Below are 15,161 nucleotides of genomic sequence, written 5' to 3' on the forward strand. Positions count from 1 at the left end.
TGCCCACCAAACCCTTTCAGAATTTTCTGTTAGTCATGGGAGACGTGTGCCAAATTTGCATCAGTTCCATTGTTGGTGGAGTTCAGAATGCTCTTTGATTGTAGGTGAACTATAAATCCCAGCAACTACAAGTCCCAAGTGACAAAATCAATTTTTTTGAGTGATGGTCACTCTGTGGGTGAGTAGGTGTCTTGTGGCCAAATTTGATGGCAATTCGTCCAGCGGATTTTGGGTTATGATGTCACTCAAAAAGAACAGAGCATTTATAAGTATATACATTGTACTGCTAGTAGGAACTAACTTATAGACCAAGCATGGGGAAACTTGGGCCCTCCAGATGTTTTAGACTTCAGGTCCTACAATTCCCAACAGCCTCGGGCCCTTTCCTTTTCCCCCTCAGCCGCTTAAGCGGCTGAGGGGGAAAAAGAAGGGGCCCGAGGCTGTTGGGAATTGTGGGAGCTGAAGTCCAAAACACCTGAAGGGCCCAAGTTTCCCCATGGTTGTTTGAGACTTACGATGTAATAACCGGTTTGTCTAAATGTATTTCTTTTAAAGGTGGCACTGTGACGATTGCAGGGGCTTTTTTGTTGGTGGCATTTGCTCCGCTTGTCACACAGGAACCCAATGCAATAAAGATACAGACCGATCTGGTTAGCTGGGAGTTCTTGATTTATGCGGTAAGTGAAATGTGTATATAAGCGTGTCATGCAACAACTCCATCACACTTGAAGTGTTTCCCTAATAGCGTTGTAATTTTTCAAAGCTTAGGTTTCTCATAAATTTAGGTTTTTAAAAACAGTGTTGCTGTTTTGGATCTGTAACAATGAGCACATGGAGAACGGAGTTTCCTAACTCTATGTTGAATCAATCAAGTACTCTCCATTTGCATTGCAAGGCACAGAGTCAACATGGTTTCCTATGGGAGAGATCGTTGTTTAGAGCAAGAACATTGCCTTTCGCTCAGTCCATCTGCTTTCCTTCCATGTTCCTTGGGTCAAATACAGTATGAATTTTCGAGTTCCTCTCTTAAGTTATATGGAAATAATCACAGCATAGCAAAGAAAGACTGTATCCAGCATGACAGTGAAAAACTAGGATAAAACGGTGTTCATGGCTTTCATGGTCAGAATCATTGGGTTGCTGTGAGTTTTCAGGTCTGTATGGCCATGTTCCAGAAGCATTCTCTCCTGACATTTCACCCATATTTATGGCAGGCATCCTCAGAGGTTTTGAGGTCTGTTGGAAACTAGGCAAGGGCTGTTTATATATCTGTGGAATGTCCTGGGTGGGAGAAAGAACTCTTGTCTGCTTGAGGAAAGCGTGAATGTTGCAATTGGCCACCTTGATTTGCATCCGATGGCCTTGTAGCTTCAAAACCTGGCTGATTGCTGACTGGGAGGATTCTTTGTTGGGAGGTGTTAGCTGACCCTGATTGATTCTTGTCTGGATAAAAAAGGTTTTGATTAGTGCCTTTGGGTTTTGGTTTGATGCCATCTATCGTACGTTTCAGATTGTAGAAAGCCTATGGTTGAAGAACTCGCCAAATATTTGGGATGTTCTGTCATTTCAGCAAACATCTCCCAACAAAGGATACCTTCATGCAGGACCCATGTGGCCAAGAATTATCAGAGTGTGGCCAAGATGGCTATCGCTATAATTGAGAAAGAAACTAAAAGCTAAGAGAGACTATTATTATTGTTGTTATTATTATTATTATTATTACTTTATTTGTAGCCCGCTAGCATCTCCCGAAGGACTCGATGCGGCTTACATAGGCCAAAGCCTCAAAACACAGTATTACAATAGTTTGCAATATCTGATCCTAGTTGGAAGGGCAAGATTAACCCTCTTCCTGTCTTCTCCCCCCACTGAGTTAAAACTCCAATATCAGGACAGTAAATAAAGAACAACACTAAAAAAGCAGGGGAATTCCAGACAAGAAACAATCAGGTTCAGCAAACACCTCCCAACAAAGGATACCTTCAGGCAGGAAGCAGCCAGGCTTTGAAGCTGCTAGGCCATTCAATGCTACTAAAGGTAGCCAATTGCAACATTCACACTTGCCTCAAGCAGACAAGAGTTCTTTTTCATACCCTGGACATTGCACAGATATATAAATCTGACTTGCCTAGTTTCCAACAGACCTCAGAACTTCTGAGGATGCCTGCCATAGATGTGAGTGAAACATCAGGAGAGAATGCTTCTGGAACATGGCCATACTGCCTGGAAAACTCACAGCAACCCAGTGATTCCAGCATGAAAGCCTTTAACAACACATTTTCCCAGTTCTTTTCGAAGCAAATAGAGGAACCAAATAATTCAGTATAGCACTCTTCTTATTAATGGCTAAAAGGCTATGGTGTAAGACTAAAAAGTCCTTTGTTTCTCAGTGTTTTAAGACAAATTGCCATGCCAAAAGGATCCCTTCATTTTCAATGAATTAACATTTTCTTAAAATCATAGATGTGTTAAGACAAAAAGAACCTTTCTTCACTGCCTAAATGTTTAGGCTCAGATCCAGGAAAGCACTTAAGCATACATTTGAGCATATTCTGTGAGCATTTATTAGTTATGTGTGGAGTAAAATAAGGGGAATTGTCTTTGCTCATTTGAATATATTGGGGACAGTATTTCACACATTTTGAAGCTCGGATGCCACAGATTGCTCACACCTGATTGGCTCTTTAGTTTATGTATTTCGGTTTTCTCTCATTCTTTCTCCATAAGCCATAACAAAACTGGATATATACCAATATATATAAACGGAACACAATACAGATGCCTAAAATCTTGAGGGAACAGCATAATCATATAACAAAACACAGATGATTAAAATCAGCCAATTTGTTTTAAGCAATCCACCGCATACTTTGTGTCAAGTTTATCTCAACCTTTTTGGGAAAAATGCCTTTTTCAGTTACTTTGATCAACTCACTTGCAGGGATTGAGGTGAAATTTTTTAAAAATGTGTACTTAATAGAAAAGGGAATGTTAAAATGGAGAATCTCTCATGATTCCTTAGTGGTAGGATATTCTCTGGAACAGATAATAGGAAATCATGTTTACAGTATCCATATTCCAACTCAGTGTCTCTTTTGTGAAGTGTTTATTACTTTTTCCACAACAGTTCCATCATCTGTCTTTGCAAGTTAGCATTTGTTTACATCAGGTTGAGAACTTTGACCTTTCAGATGCTTTTGGACTACAGAGTTTAGCATCCCTGGCATCTGAAAATGCTAGCTAGGTCTTACGGAAGCTAAGAGTGCTAACAATATTGTGAGGGTCTCATCCAAACCTGCATTTTGTCAATTTTATGACTAACTTTTCAATAACTTTAAAGCAGGTATGAGAACTTTTACACTTGTACATAAAGAACGACATTGGACATACAGACAGATTCTATGTAACTAACAATCCACAATCCACAAACAACCTACAGTTACACTGGCTAACAAATAAAGAGGACTTACATTTTCACTCAGCATTCACATTATACATACACATTCATTCATCCTCATGCAACCAAATATTACCTTGGAGAAGCACCTGCTTAGGCCAGACCCTGTTTTCCCTGCAGCCAGCCAGTGCAGGTTTCCAAAACTTCCAAAACACCAAAATGCATCTTCTTCCCCTAAGAACAATGCCAAGGATCAGGTCTCTGTTTTTCCTACAGCAAAAACTGACTCCCTGCAAATGTATCATGACTCTAAAATAATGTTCCTTTCTTTTCCTGTGAGAAAAGGAGCAAGTGACCAGACTGCATTCCATTGCAGATCTGCCAATCCCAAAGGTACACCACCTCTCTCTTTCCCAAGGAGAAGAGCAGCAGATGGGCCAGACTCCTCAGGTCTACCACAATTTTAGGATTGTAATAAGGTCTCTAATATAGCAATATTCTTGCTGATGTTTTTCCAAAGTTGTAAATGGATAATAGATGTTTTTTCCAACCTGAAACATCTTGGCTTCATCTCAGTTCCTGACTGATGTTGACTTTTCTTAATTGGTGTTGGTAAATGTAAGGAGCCTTGTATTGACTTCCTTCTTAACGTAAGGAACCTTGTGAACATTTCCTTAACTTAAAGAGCCATTGTTTCTGAAAATGTAAATATGTTTTCCCTCAAAAGTTCAGCAGTTAATAATTTGTCTCTGGTCCTCAAAGTCAGCAGTTCAGCAACTTTTAATTACAGTCCATTAATTCTTCACCACCTTCTTGTAGTTTTCCAGGCCTCATAATTTAAGAATTGTGTCTTCAGCCCAATTCTATTAGGCCCCATTTATACACCTTTCATACAATTCAAACCATACATCATATTTAATGACACATACTTGAACATCCCATGACATATACTTTTTTCCATTTGAAGTTCTTGGCTATAATGTGTGGTAGGTAGACACTTATTCAAGGAATAGGTCATTTTATGGTAACTTTGGTCCATAACAGATGAGAGAGAGCCCTGTTCAGCCATCCCTCTCCAGTTTTGCAAACAATTGACCGCTGACCCTTGTATTTTGCCATTACGTTTTAAATACCTTATCCCATTCTTCTATTCTGGGTCTCACTGCAGAATGCAGGAACATGTTGAAAGAGAGAGCTGTTTAAGCATAAAAATACCTAAAAGAATCCAGTTGCACCTTTGAAATTCATATGAAACTAGCCATTATACTGTTTGGTTACTTTTCTATGATTGGTGCCTTGTGAGAGATACCTTGGGGGCTCAGATTGTGACCAAATGAGGAAGAATTGCAAGCTAGTTAATATTCTGAATCACTTGTAAAGAAGAAAGTTTTTTGGATAGCAGCTCCTCAAATCTCTAAGCTGCAGATTGCTTTCTTCTTATGGCAAATCCCTTTCCCTTTTGGCAGTCGGTTGCTCGTTTGGCTTGCACCTTGTCATGATAGGAGCTCCCTTTGCAGTTGGAATGAGTGCATTTACTTCACATTATCTGTAAAAAAAAACCCAAACCCTGAAATGTTTGCTCACTACAACAGACATCTGTTCCTCTTCAATGTAGCTGCACACTTTGAAGGGAGTGACTTCCATCCACTCTCCTGTTCCAGTGCCAGATAACTCCCCTTTATTCACCCTCCCAGCCCCACATAATAAGGACTTTAATCCCTTTTAAAACCTTCCATGTTAGAAAGCAGGACATAACCTATGACCAAGTAAAGTCAGTGGTCATTGTATTTAGCTTCAAGCTGGATCTTAAAGGAATTTTAAGGTGCATCAACACTGAAGTATTAGTGAAGTTTGAAACTACTTTAATGACTATGGCCTAATGCTATGAAATTCTGGCTTTGTAATTTTATAAGGTTTTTAGCCTTCTCTGCCAAAGAGTGCCAGGGCTTCACCAAACTACGAAACCCAAGACTCCATAGTTGTGAACCGTGGTGTCAAACTGCTTAAATTCTACAGTGTAGATGCATCCCTAGATGTTCTACATAGCCTCCCAATGATATAGCTACACCCATATCCATGTGTTTGCATGTTGACTGAAGGATTTGGAGAGATGTTGTTATTATTGCTGCTGCTGCTGCTACTGTTGCTGCTATTTCCTGACCTTTTCCAGTGGAACTCAAGATGGCTTACAAATATTTAAATATCTCAAAATGTACATCATGCAGAATAAAAAGAGTAATAAAACTAAAAGCAGTGAAATTATAACCTTTGAAAAGAGCAGTAAATATAAAGAACCTCTCAAGTAGTTAATCCTCAAAGGCTTGTTGAAAGAAAAGGGACTTTACCTCCCTGGAAAAAGACAGAAGAAAAAGATGCAAGTTGTAATTTCTCAAGAGCCTGGGAGGAACACCAAAAAGGCTTTTTTCCATGGTCCCAACAGAAGTACCCATGAGTGTGATGGGAGAGAGAGGAGGGCATCCCCAAATATCACAAGACAGGTAGGCTCATATAGGGAGATACAGTCCACCAGAAAACCCAACCTGCGCTGTACAGGTTCAGCCTCCTTTAAAATAGGAGTGTGGAACCTTTCTTCCAGATAGTTTTGGCCCATAACTCCTACTAACCTCACCCATCAGTAAGGAATTGTGGGAGATGTCAGCCACTCATGCTCTGGAACAGGCATGGGCAAACTTCAACCCTCCTGGTGTTTTGGACCACTCCCACAATTCCTAAGAGCCAGTAGATTGTTAGGAATCATGGGAGTTGAAGTCTAAAACACCTGGAGGGCTGAAGTTTGCCCATGCCTGCTCTAGAGGATAGTGGGGTTAGGCATTTAATTAGGTGCTAGATTGACACTAGTGAACGAATCAATGAATAGCCCTACAGATCAAGTTGTAGCACCACATTTGCACTAAATTGTGACCAAAAAGGATAATAGTTTAATGACTGGATATAGGTTTGCATTCAAAAGGTCCTAGGTTCAATAGCAGGGATTGTCTACAATTGAGTTTTCTGCTGGAGTGAAAAAGCAGTTGGAAAGCACAACTGGACCAGATGAGCCATTAATCTGACCTGGCCTAAGAGAGCTTTTATTTTAATTCAGGGGTAGCTAAAGAGGGCTTTACTGCCCTGCATATCACGTCTTCCATGGTATGAAGTCCCACCAAAGTAGCCATTATTGTCTTCTGAACCAGGACAAGCTGGAATTTGTCCAGAGGAGGGCAACTAAAGTGATCAAGGTTCTGGAGAACAAACTCTATGAGGAGTGGCTTAAAGAGCTGGGCATGTTTAGCCTGAAGAAGAGTGGCTGAGAGGAGACATGATAGTCATGTATAAATATGTGAGAGGAAGTCAAAGGGAGGAGGGAGCAGGTCTGTTTTCTGCTGCCCTGGAGACTAGGATGCGACACAATGGCTTCAAACTACAAGAAAGGCGATTCCATCTGAACATTGGGAAGAACTTCCTGACTGTGAGAGCTGTTCAGCAGTGGAACTCTCTGCCCTGGAGTGTGGTAGAGGCTCCTTCTTTGGAAGCTTTTAAACAGGGGCTGGATAGCCATCTGTAGGGGGTGCTTTGAATGCAATTTTCCTGCTTCTTGGCAGGGGGTTGGACTGGATGGCCCATGAGGTCTCTTCAACTCTATGATTCTATGATTCTAGGACTGATAGAGGTCTATCATTCATTAAATTGCTGTGATAGACTCCAATAGTCCTTGATCTCCAACCAAGGTCCTTTTCACTTGCTTTTTTTTCTCTCTAGCAGGAAACTCAGCAGCAGGACCTTTTGCATGCAGATCTGCACTCTGCCATTAAAGTATTACCCTTCCTTTTTGGCCATCATTCAGTACAGATATGGTGCTACAGCTTGTTCACTTAGGGCAGTTTGCAGTCTGTTTGTTGGTTTTCAATCTGGGACTTCATTGACTGTTCAGCTCACCTATCCTCCAGAGCACGATTTTGAAACTTTTAATCTGCTAGATGATTTAGCTGACATCTTCTCCAATTCTTAGCACTTCTACCCATGCCCAGGGGCAGTTAGCTGGCTTTAATGCATCTAAGTAACCAAACCCCATCCTCCAACAAAGGCTGCTTGTCATTGGAGGAAGCAAAGAGCAAGCCTTTGTAGTGATGCTGCTGTTGCCTCCAGTATCTTCTACTTAAAGCAATTGCCTCCATGTACCTCTTAGTCTTAGGCAAGATGGATGCAAGGTATCCTTGATGTGACTGGCTTGACCTAGAAGGAGCTGGGGGTGGCAACAGCCGACAGGGAGCTCTGACATGGGCTGGTCCATGAGGTCACAAAGAGTCAGAAGCAACTGAACGAATAAACAACAACAACCTCTTAGTTTATAGCCCGATAGAAACCACTTTGAAGAAGGAGGAACATGTATGTCCTGATGACAATGAAACATCAGGGCTGGGCTACATCCAATATTAAGGCAATCCCATCTGCAAAATGTCTTGCAAAACAGCCTCTTTTAAGTATCCCATTAAATTCTGCTGGTCTATTTTATTATTATGCAAACTTTTGACAGGTAGTTGGCTAGGCCATGATTGAAAGCCGGTATACAGTTACAAATTCATTGCAGGTGTTTCGAACAGAAGTGTATGTTTAGTCCAAGTCTTATTGTTTAGGGTAGTACAGAAGAACAAATGAAGTTAATTAATGCAAATGATAGTAAGATGAGCCTTATTTTAGGATTGCAATTTTCAGGTCACTTAAACTGGAGTAGTCTCATTGCAGCTGGATCATGACAGGCATTCCTTTATTTACTTTTCCTAACCAAGATGATACATAGTTCTGTATTATAGTTGGATGCCTCTCCTTGCCAGATTATTACTGCAAAACACACATCCTCTTCCTCTCCCGCAACCCTTTGTTTTAAATCCTTTCAAGGCTGTAAAAACAAAACAGGCATTTGAAGCAGTAAGAAAACTTGACAGCAAAATGTGAACATTTCCTAGTTTTAGACAAGGTTTATGGGAATGATTATTTGATAAATGGCGGAAAGGTTGTTCTTTTTACTCCTCCTTTTAAAGGGGGAAGTATGTATTTGACCTCTCATTTAAAATACTTGGCTAAAAACATTATTCTGTCTTTTCTTGACTTAAGTTTTTTCTCTCCCCCCCCCCCCTTTTCAGATCATAGGAATAATAGCCTTCTGCGTTCTTTTGTATTTCTATAAGAGAAGAGAAATTAAGCACATCGTGATTTTATTAACAATGGTGGCACTGCTAGGTAAGAATGTGGCTTGTCCATAACATTTTTTTAATGAATTACTTATACCCTGGTCCTTGCATCCCTATTGTACAACCATATTTCGTACTGATTGATCCCAGAACCTTGGTGAGGGGACTGTAATAGAAATGATGTCTACTTCAGCACGTTTTCCCTTTGATCATGGACACTTGGGGCACTGTAGATGTACATTTCTGTCAGCCTCACTTTAAGAAGAATATATTATTTATTATTTATTTACAGTATTTATATTCCGCCCTTCTCACCCCGCAGGGGACTCAGGGCGGATTACAGTGTACACATATATGGCAAACATTCAATACCAATTTGACATACAACATATACAGACATACACAGAGGCTATTTAACTTTTTCTGGCCGCCAGTGGAGCTGTCGCTTTCATCGTCCATCTGCGACACTGATGAAGTACTTCTGTATTCCCCGTATGCTTTTGCTGGAGTGCTTTGCTGGAGTCTTTTTTATGGCCTCGTAAATTAGTTAATTTAGCCTCCCCACACAAGGTGGTACCTAATTTTCCTACTTCACAGATGCAACTGTCTTTCGGGTTGCAAACGTCAACAACAGGCTACACGATTAGTTGGAAGCCCACTCCAACCTGGGCTGGCTTCAAACTCATGACCTTTTGGTCAGAGTGATCTTAATGCAGCTGACACTCAACCAGCTGCGCCACAATCCCGGTGCGCAATCTAGACATGTCTGAGTGGGTTCGGAGAAGAGGAATGAGGATGATAATCACATGGATGCCAAAATATATGAGGAGAGATTGAAGCAGATGGGCTTGTTCAACTTAGTGAAGAGAAGACTGTGGGGTGGCATGATTGCACTCTTTAAATACCTCAAGGGCTGCCACAAAGAGGAGGCTGCAGGCTTGTTCTCTGCTCCCTCAGAGGGCAGAGCTAGGTCTGACGGTTTTAAGTTACAGGAGTATAGATTTCAATAGAATAGATTTCAATAGCATATGGCTTGTCCATAACATTTTTTATGGATTACTTGTACCCTGGTCCTTGGATTCCTATTGTACAACCATATTTCATACTGATTGATACCAGAACCTTGGTGAAGGGACTGCAATAGAGATTATGTTAGAGGGTATTCTTGATAGTGAGAGTGGTTTGGTGATGGAACCAATACTCAGGGACGTTCCATTAGGGCCCTTCCTACTCTATCATTCTATGATTTTTATAGTCAAGTGGTCCTTGTAATTTGAATTATCGGTTAGTGTTCTAGATCCTGGAATAGCAGAAAGCACACTTGCCCCATCTTCTGTTATCCCTTCATATAATTAAAGATAGCTATCATATATTTTAAATCTGTTATGGTTATTTGTGATATACGATATTTTAATGATTGTATGTTGTTTTTATGTCTGGAAATCGGGCTGAGTCTCTTGATGAGGTTGAGAAGCACGGTATAGAAAACGTTGAAATAAATAAATGAATAAATAATAAATCATATAATGTCTCAGGGTGCATCTACACCAGGCACGGGCAAACTTCGGTCCTCCAGATGTTTTGGACTTCAACTCCCACAATTCCTAACAGCCTAACTACTGGGTTGTTATAGGTTTTTTGGGATATATGGCCATGTTCTAGAAGCATTTTCTCCTGATGTTTCGCCTGCATCTATGGCAGGCATCCTCAGAGGTTGTGAGATTGTGAGATTTCACAAACTCTGAGGATGGCTGCTAAGTTGCAAGGAAAACATCAGGAGAGAATGCTTCTAGAACATGGCCATATAGCCCGAAAAATCTAAAACAACCCAGTGATTCCACCCATGAAAGCCTTTGACAATAGCCTACCTACCGACTGTTAAATTGTGGGAATTGAAGTCCAAAACACCTGGAGAACTGAAGTTTACACATTCCTTATCTGCACTGTAGAATGAATGCAGTTTGACACTACTTTAACTGCCGTGATTCAATGCTATGGGATCCTGAGACTTGTAGTTTGATCCCGCACCAGCACTCTTTAGCAGAGGAAGCTAAAGACCTTGTAAAACCCCAACTCCCTTGACATTTAGCCATGGCAGTTAAAGTGGTGTGAAGCTGCATTCTAATGTGTAGATGCACCTTCAGCCCCCCCCCCCCCCTAGCTAAATGTATCCAGCTCTGTAAGCCATTTCTCATAAGGCTTGGTTTCCAGATCTTTCACCACTGAGGTCATTTTCTTCTGAACTTATTCCATCTTATCAATATCTGCCTTGAACAGTAGTGTCCAGAAATGCACACAGTATGCCAGGCAAACTTTATTTATTCAACTGTTCCTATACAAAGTTCCCAATATACTACCATGCAGGGGACCACACTTGGTTTACTCAAAGTGAGTTACAGCTCTTGTTTCTTCCATATTATGCCATGCCAGTGCAGTATTACATGTGTAATCGGAAACTACAGCAAAGCTTGTTACAGTTGGATTTCTCTGAATTGCCTCTTCACTACTTTACCAATTCTTCACAGGAGGAGTAAATTAGAAATGTTGTCCAGCACTAGAGGAAGTACCCTTACTTAATACCCCAGTCATAAAAGCCAAAGTCTGTCTAGGTGCCCAGCAGAAGCATAGATAAACTGCAGGGCTATTGGCTGTATATGCACACCAAGAGACATCCTTTTCTTTTGTGTTTGCACTCTCATTTTAATACGTATTTCCATCTTGGATGTGAGAGCCAATGCAAATAAAAGATTTAGCATTGCGCACAGCTTTGTGTGCGTCATGATACACTTAGATGGAAACATGATTTTGTTGTTTGCACAGTAAAGTGCTGTTCAGACCAGAAGAATTAGGGTGTGGGCATATGCAATAGTCCCTTGAGAACTGTTCTGAATAAAATCCATTGATATTAATGGCCTATAGATAATGCACCATGAATTGGACACAGGGCCATAGATACTCATTGTTTCACATCCTATGCCGAGTTTGGAATAGTTGGTTGGATTACAGATCCTAGAATCCATGGCCAAATTGGCTGGCAGGTTTTGAGAGCAGTGATCTAAAAAGTTTTTTTTCCAAATCTGGCCATGTATGATTGAGTGGCCTTGATGGATTATGTCAAAACATTTGGCTGAGTTATAGAGTTTTTAAAAAGTTATTTTGTGTTACTGATAGAACCTAAATATCCTAAAGGCACCTATCTCATATGGGAAGCTAAGTAGGATCAACCCTGGTTAGTACTTTGATGGGAGATGGCCAATAAATATCGCATTGTAGGCTATATTTCAGAAAAAGGAACTAGAAAAGCCACTTCAGTATTTCCTGGCTAAGAAAAACCTATGAAATGCACGGGGTTACCATAGGTTGGCAGGTGACTTAAAACACACATGTTTCAGAGCCACACATTATAATTAACAGCTTAAGCTTAGGTTACTCAGTGGATTGTACTTCATACATCACTGCACTTATTCATTAGCAGATGGTCTCAATTCCCAATATTTTGTTGGGGGTTTCTTTTTCTTTTCCCCTTAGGATGACATCAAGCACTGTAAGGCAGAAAATTTTGGCAACAGTTTCAATAGTGTTTGAAGTCATGCATCTTTTGTGTTGAACTCACCTACTGAACTTAGCTTGTCCAAGAGAGAGAGAGATTAGTGTCACAGAGTATTTTCACAACTTTTTCAAGATGCATGTTTGATTCAGTGGCTTGAGTCACCTTGCTATTTCCCAAAAGAAACGTGCAAAGTATGTATGATAGCTACATGTATCCCCATGCTATCTTCTGGTGTCTAGGCATATATTGCCAAAATCCTGTTGGTGACATACATCAGTGTAACCCCCTGCTATGTCAGATTATGTCCATTTAAAATATTTGCAGGAGATATTCAGTATCTCCTTCAAAATGACTATATAGCACAGTGTTTCTCAACCTGTGGGTCCTCAGGTGTTTTGGTCTTCAACTCACAGAAATCCTAACAGATGGTAAACTGGCTGGGATTTCTGGGAGTTGTAGCCAAAACACCAGGGGGCCCACCTGGCTGATCTAGTGGATGCAGCCTCATCTGACAGCTGCAGTGTATCGTAGGAGCATGTGGATCCCAAGCATTTTTTTTTTGTCATGTCAGGAGTGACTTGAGAAACTGCAAGTCGCTTCTGGTGTGAGAGAATTGGCCGTCTGCAAGGACGTTGCCCAGGGGATGCCCGATTTGATGTTTTTATCATCCTTGTGGGAGGCTTCTCTCATGTCCCCGTATGAGGAGCTGGAGCTGATAGAGAGAGCTCATCCGCCTCTCCCCGGATTCGAACCTGCAACCTGTCAGTCTTCAGTCCTGCCGGCACAGGGGTTTAACCCACTGCATCATCCCAAGCATGATCCAAACGTATTCTTGCAACAAGAAAAAAGAAGCAGCCAATGCTCTTTCAGATATGGATGGAGATACTTTTTCCTTTTTATTCCAGTCACAAAACTATGCCACATTGTATTTGACCCACCTACCTTCTGCTCATATTGACCATTAATGGGCCCTGGAGATGTGTTTTGGTGCCCTCAACTAAAGTCATACTTAAAGGAAGGGGAGGCCCAAAGCCAGGAAAGTTGTTTTAATATAAGCCGTTTGAGTCCCATTGTGGAGAGAAAAAGTGGGATATAAATAAACATAAAAACAACAACAACAACAATTTTAATCCTACTCAGTCAAAAAATCCAAAATTGCTTCTTGAAGTAGTGGCCTTACTCTACCTAATACAGAAGTAGGCATAATTTGGAGCTGAGAAGATTACCCCTGCTGATTTTGGCTCCTTCAGAGTTCTGTAGTGCTTTTCTGTGGTTGCCTTTTTGGGCAATAGGATGCATTACTTTCAGTTGACTCTGATGTTGGTTTTCCCAGAGGGTTTTTTAGCTCTTTCAATATGGGAGGTCTCCCATCCCAGCTCAACAGCATGCAACCAGCTTTCAAAAGGACTTCTTAAGTGTAAAATAGAGTTGGTTGATCAAAACTGTTTGAGGAGCATAAAGTTGAATCCAAAGAGCAAGATTGGATTTCCCCACCATTGGGCTGCATGCAGTTTATAAGTACACCGTTTCTACGTACCTCTTAACTAATGGGAGAACTGTCCTGCTCAGAGAGGGGGGAAAGAATGGTGTCTTGAACATCATTTGGCATAAAATGCATATTTAGATGGTTTCTGAACCTAGAATGGAATGTGTGTACTCTTGCACCATTTTCTACTCCTTAGCGTCCAACGTTTCACAAATGAACAACAACAACTTAATTTTATTTGTTACTCATCTCTTCTTATGGCTTGAGGCAGGGTACACCACAGTTAGAATTGGGGCTGGGCTTTAGCAGAGCTTGTTAATCACCAGCAGCAATAGATCTTTCCTAGCTGAAATGTTGGCAGTTTGAGCCTGGGCCGGAGTAAGCACCCAACCTTCAGTCTAGCTTACTGTCCACCTAAGCAGTTTGAAAACAGCTGTGAGTAGGGAAATTAGGCATCGTTTAAGTGGGGAGGTATTTTATGACACCATTAAAAAAAGCCAGCGATCAAATAACAGGAGGAAAGTCTAGGTTTGTCGTCATAGAGGATGGAGCGACAGCACCCTCCTGTGGCCGGAATCAAGCATAACCCCCAGGATGCTAAAGTTGGAAAAATGATGACATGTACCTCTATTTGTCTGTCTATCCTGTATGTCTAACGTCATTAAATGTTTGCCGTGTATTTGTTCTGTGTTCTGCCCAGAGTCCCCTTCGGGGTGAGAAGAACAGAATATAAATGCTGTAAATAAATAAAGAACACATTATCTTAAAATACATATATTAAAACAAATAAATATATATATTAACTTGCATAATAGAGATAGAATGTGCATTTAAAATTTATAACTTAAAATTGACTGAAAACCAGAACATGTGCAGTAAAACAACATTATAGTGTCAATAAGATAGCAAAAACTAATGAGGAATAATACGCAAGCTAGGAGGCATTGCAGCAGTTGACTTTCACTTGGGAAGATCAAGATTCGCCCTATTCTTAATTGACGACAAACTACTTTGAACTCAAGTTTGTGGCAACTTAAGTAAATGAGTGAAGTATGAAAAGAAGAGAGAAACTGGGACATTGTAAAAGCATCTGAAAAAGTAGCATGCCAAATTGGGACAGTTGGAGGGTTTGCTACTCCCCAGCTGCTCATGATCTGCATTCAAAGAGTAAACCTGCAAGATAATCGATGTTATTTTGTTGTGAATTAGTTCAGTGAGAGCTCTATTGCATCTCTTATCCTTATGTACAAATTGCCAGAAGTCACGAGGCTTTACACATGTCTGCCACACTAATCATAATAACCAGAATGGCTTGTGTTTCGTTGGCACGGGGAAGGTTTTATTTCCCTTGGAATGGGAGCAGAGCAACGTTCATATAAAGCGCAGCTCTGGAAACTGGCTTCTTGAGAACCACCTTTCTTCATGGCTAATCTGGAATTTACAATACAGAACAAGTGACCAGGATTTCTGGCCTTCCTGCTGTTACAAATGATGTCACTTTTTCAGCTGCTGCAGCACTCAATAGATGAGATCCGTTAT

At 40.8% G+C, this 15,161-nt stretch overlaps 1 protein-coding gene across 1 annotated transcript in view; it reads left to right on the forward strand.

Moving 5' to 3' along the window:
- NIPAL2 (NIPA like domain containing 2) overlaps window positions 1–15,161 on the forward strand; it is a 50,255-nt gene that overhangs the window by 20,624 nt on the left and 14,470 nt on the right. Inside the window, exons 5-6 of the mRNA XM_060775649.2 lie at window positions 556–677; window positions 8,539–8,635. Coding sequence (XP_060631632.2) covers window positions 556–677; window positions 8,539–8,635 — 219 coding nt within the window. The remainder of the gene's footprint in view (window positions 1–555; window positions 678–8,538; window positions 8,636–15,161) is intronic.

Source organism: Anolis sagrei, chromosome 4, assembly GCF_037176765.1.
Source record: "Anolis sagrei isolate rAnoSag1 chromosome 4, rAnoSag1.mat, whole genome shotgun sequence".
NCBI lineage: Eukaryota > Metazoa > Chordata > Lepidosauria > Squamata > Dactyloidae > Anolis > Anolis sagrei.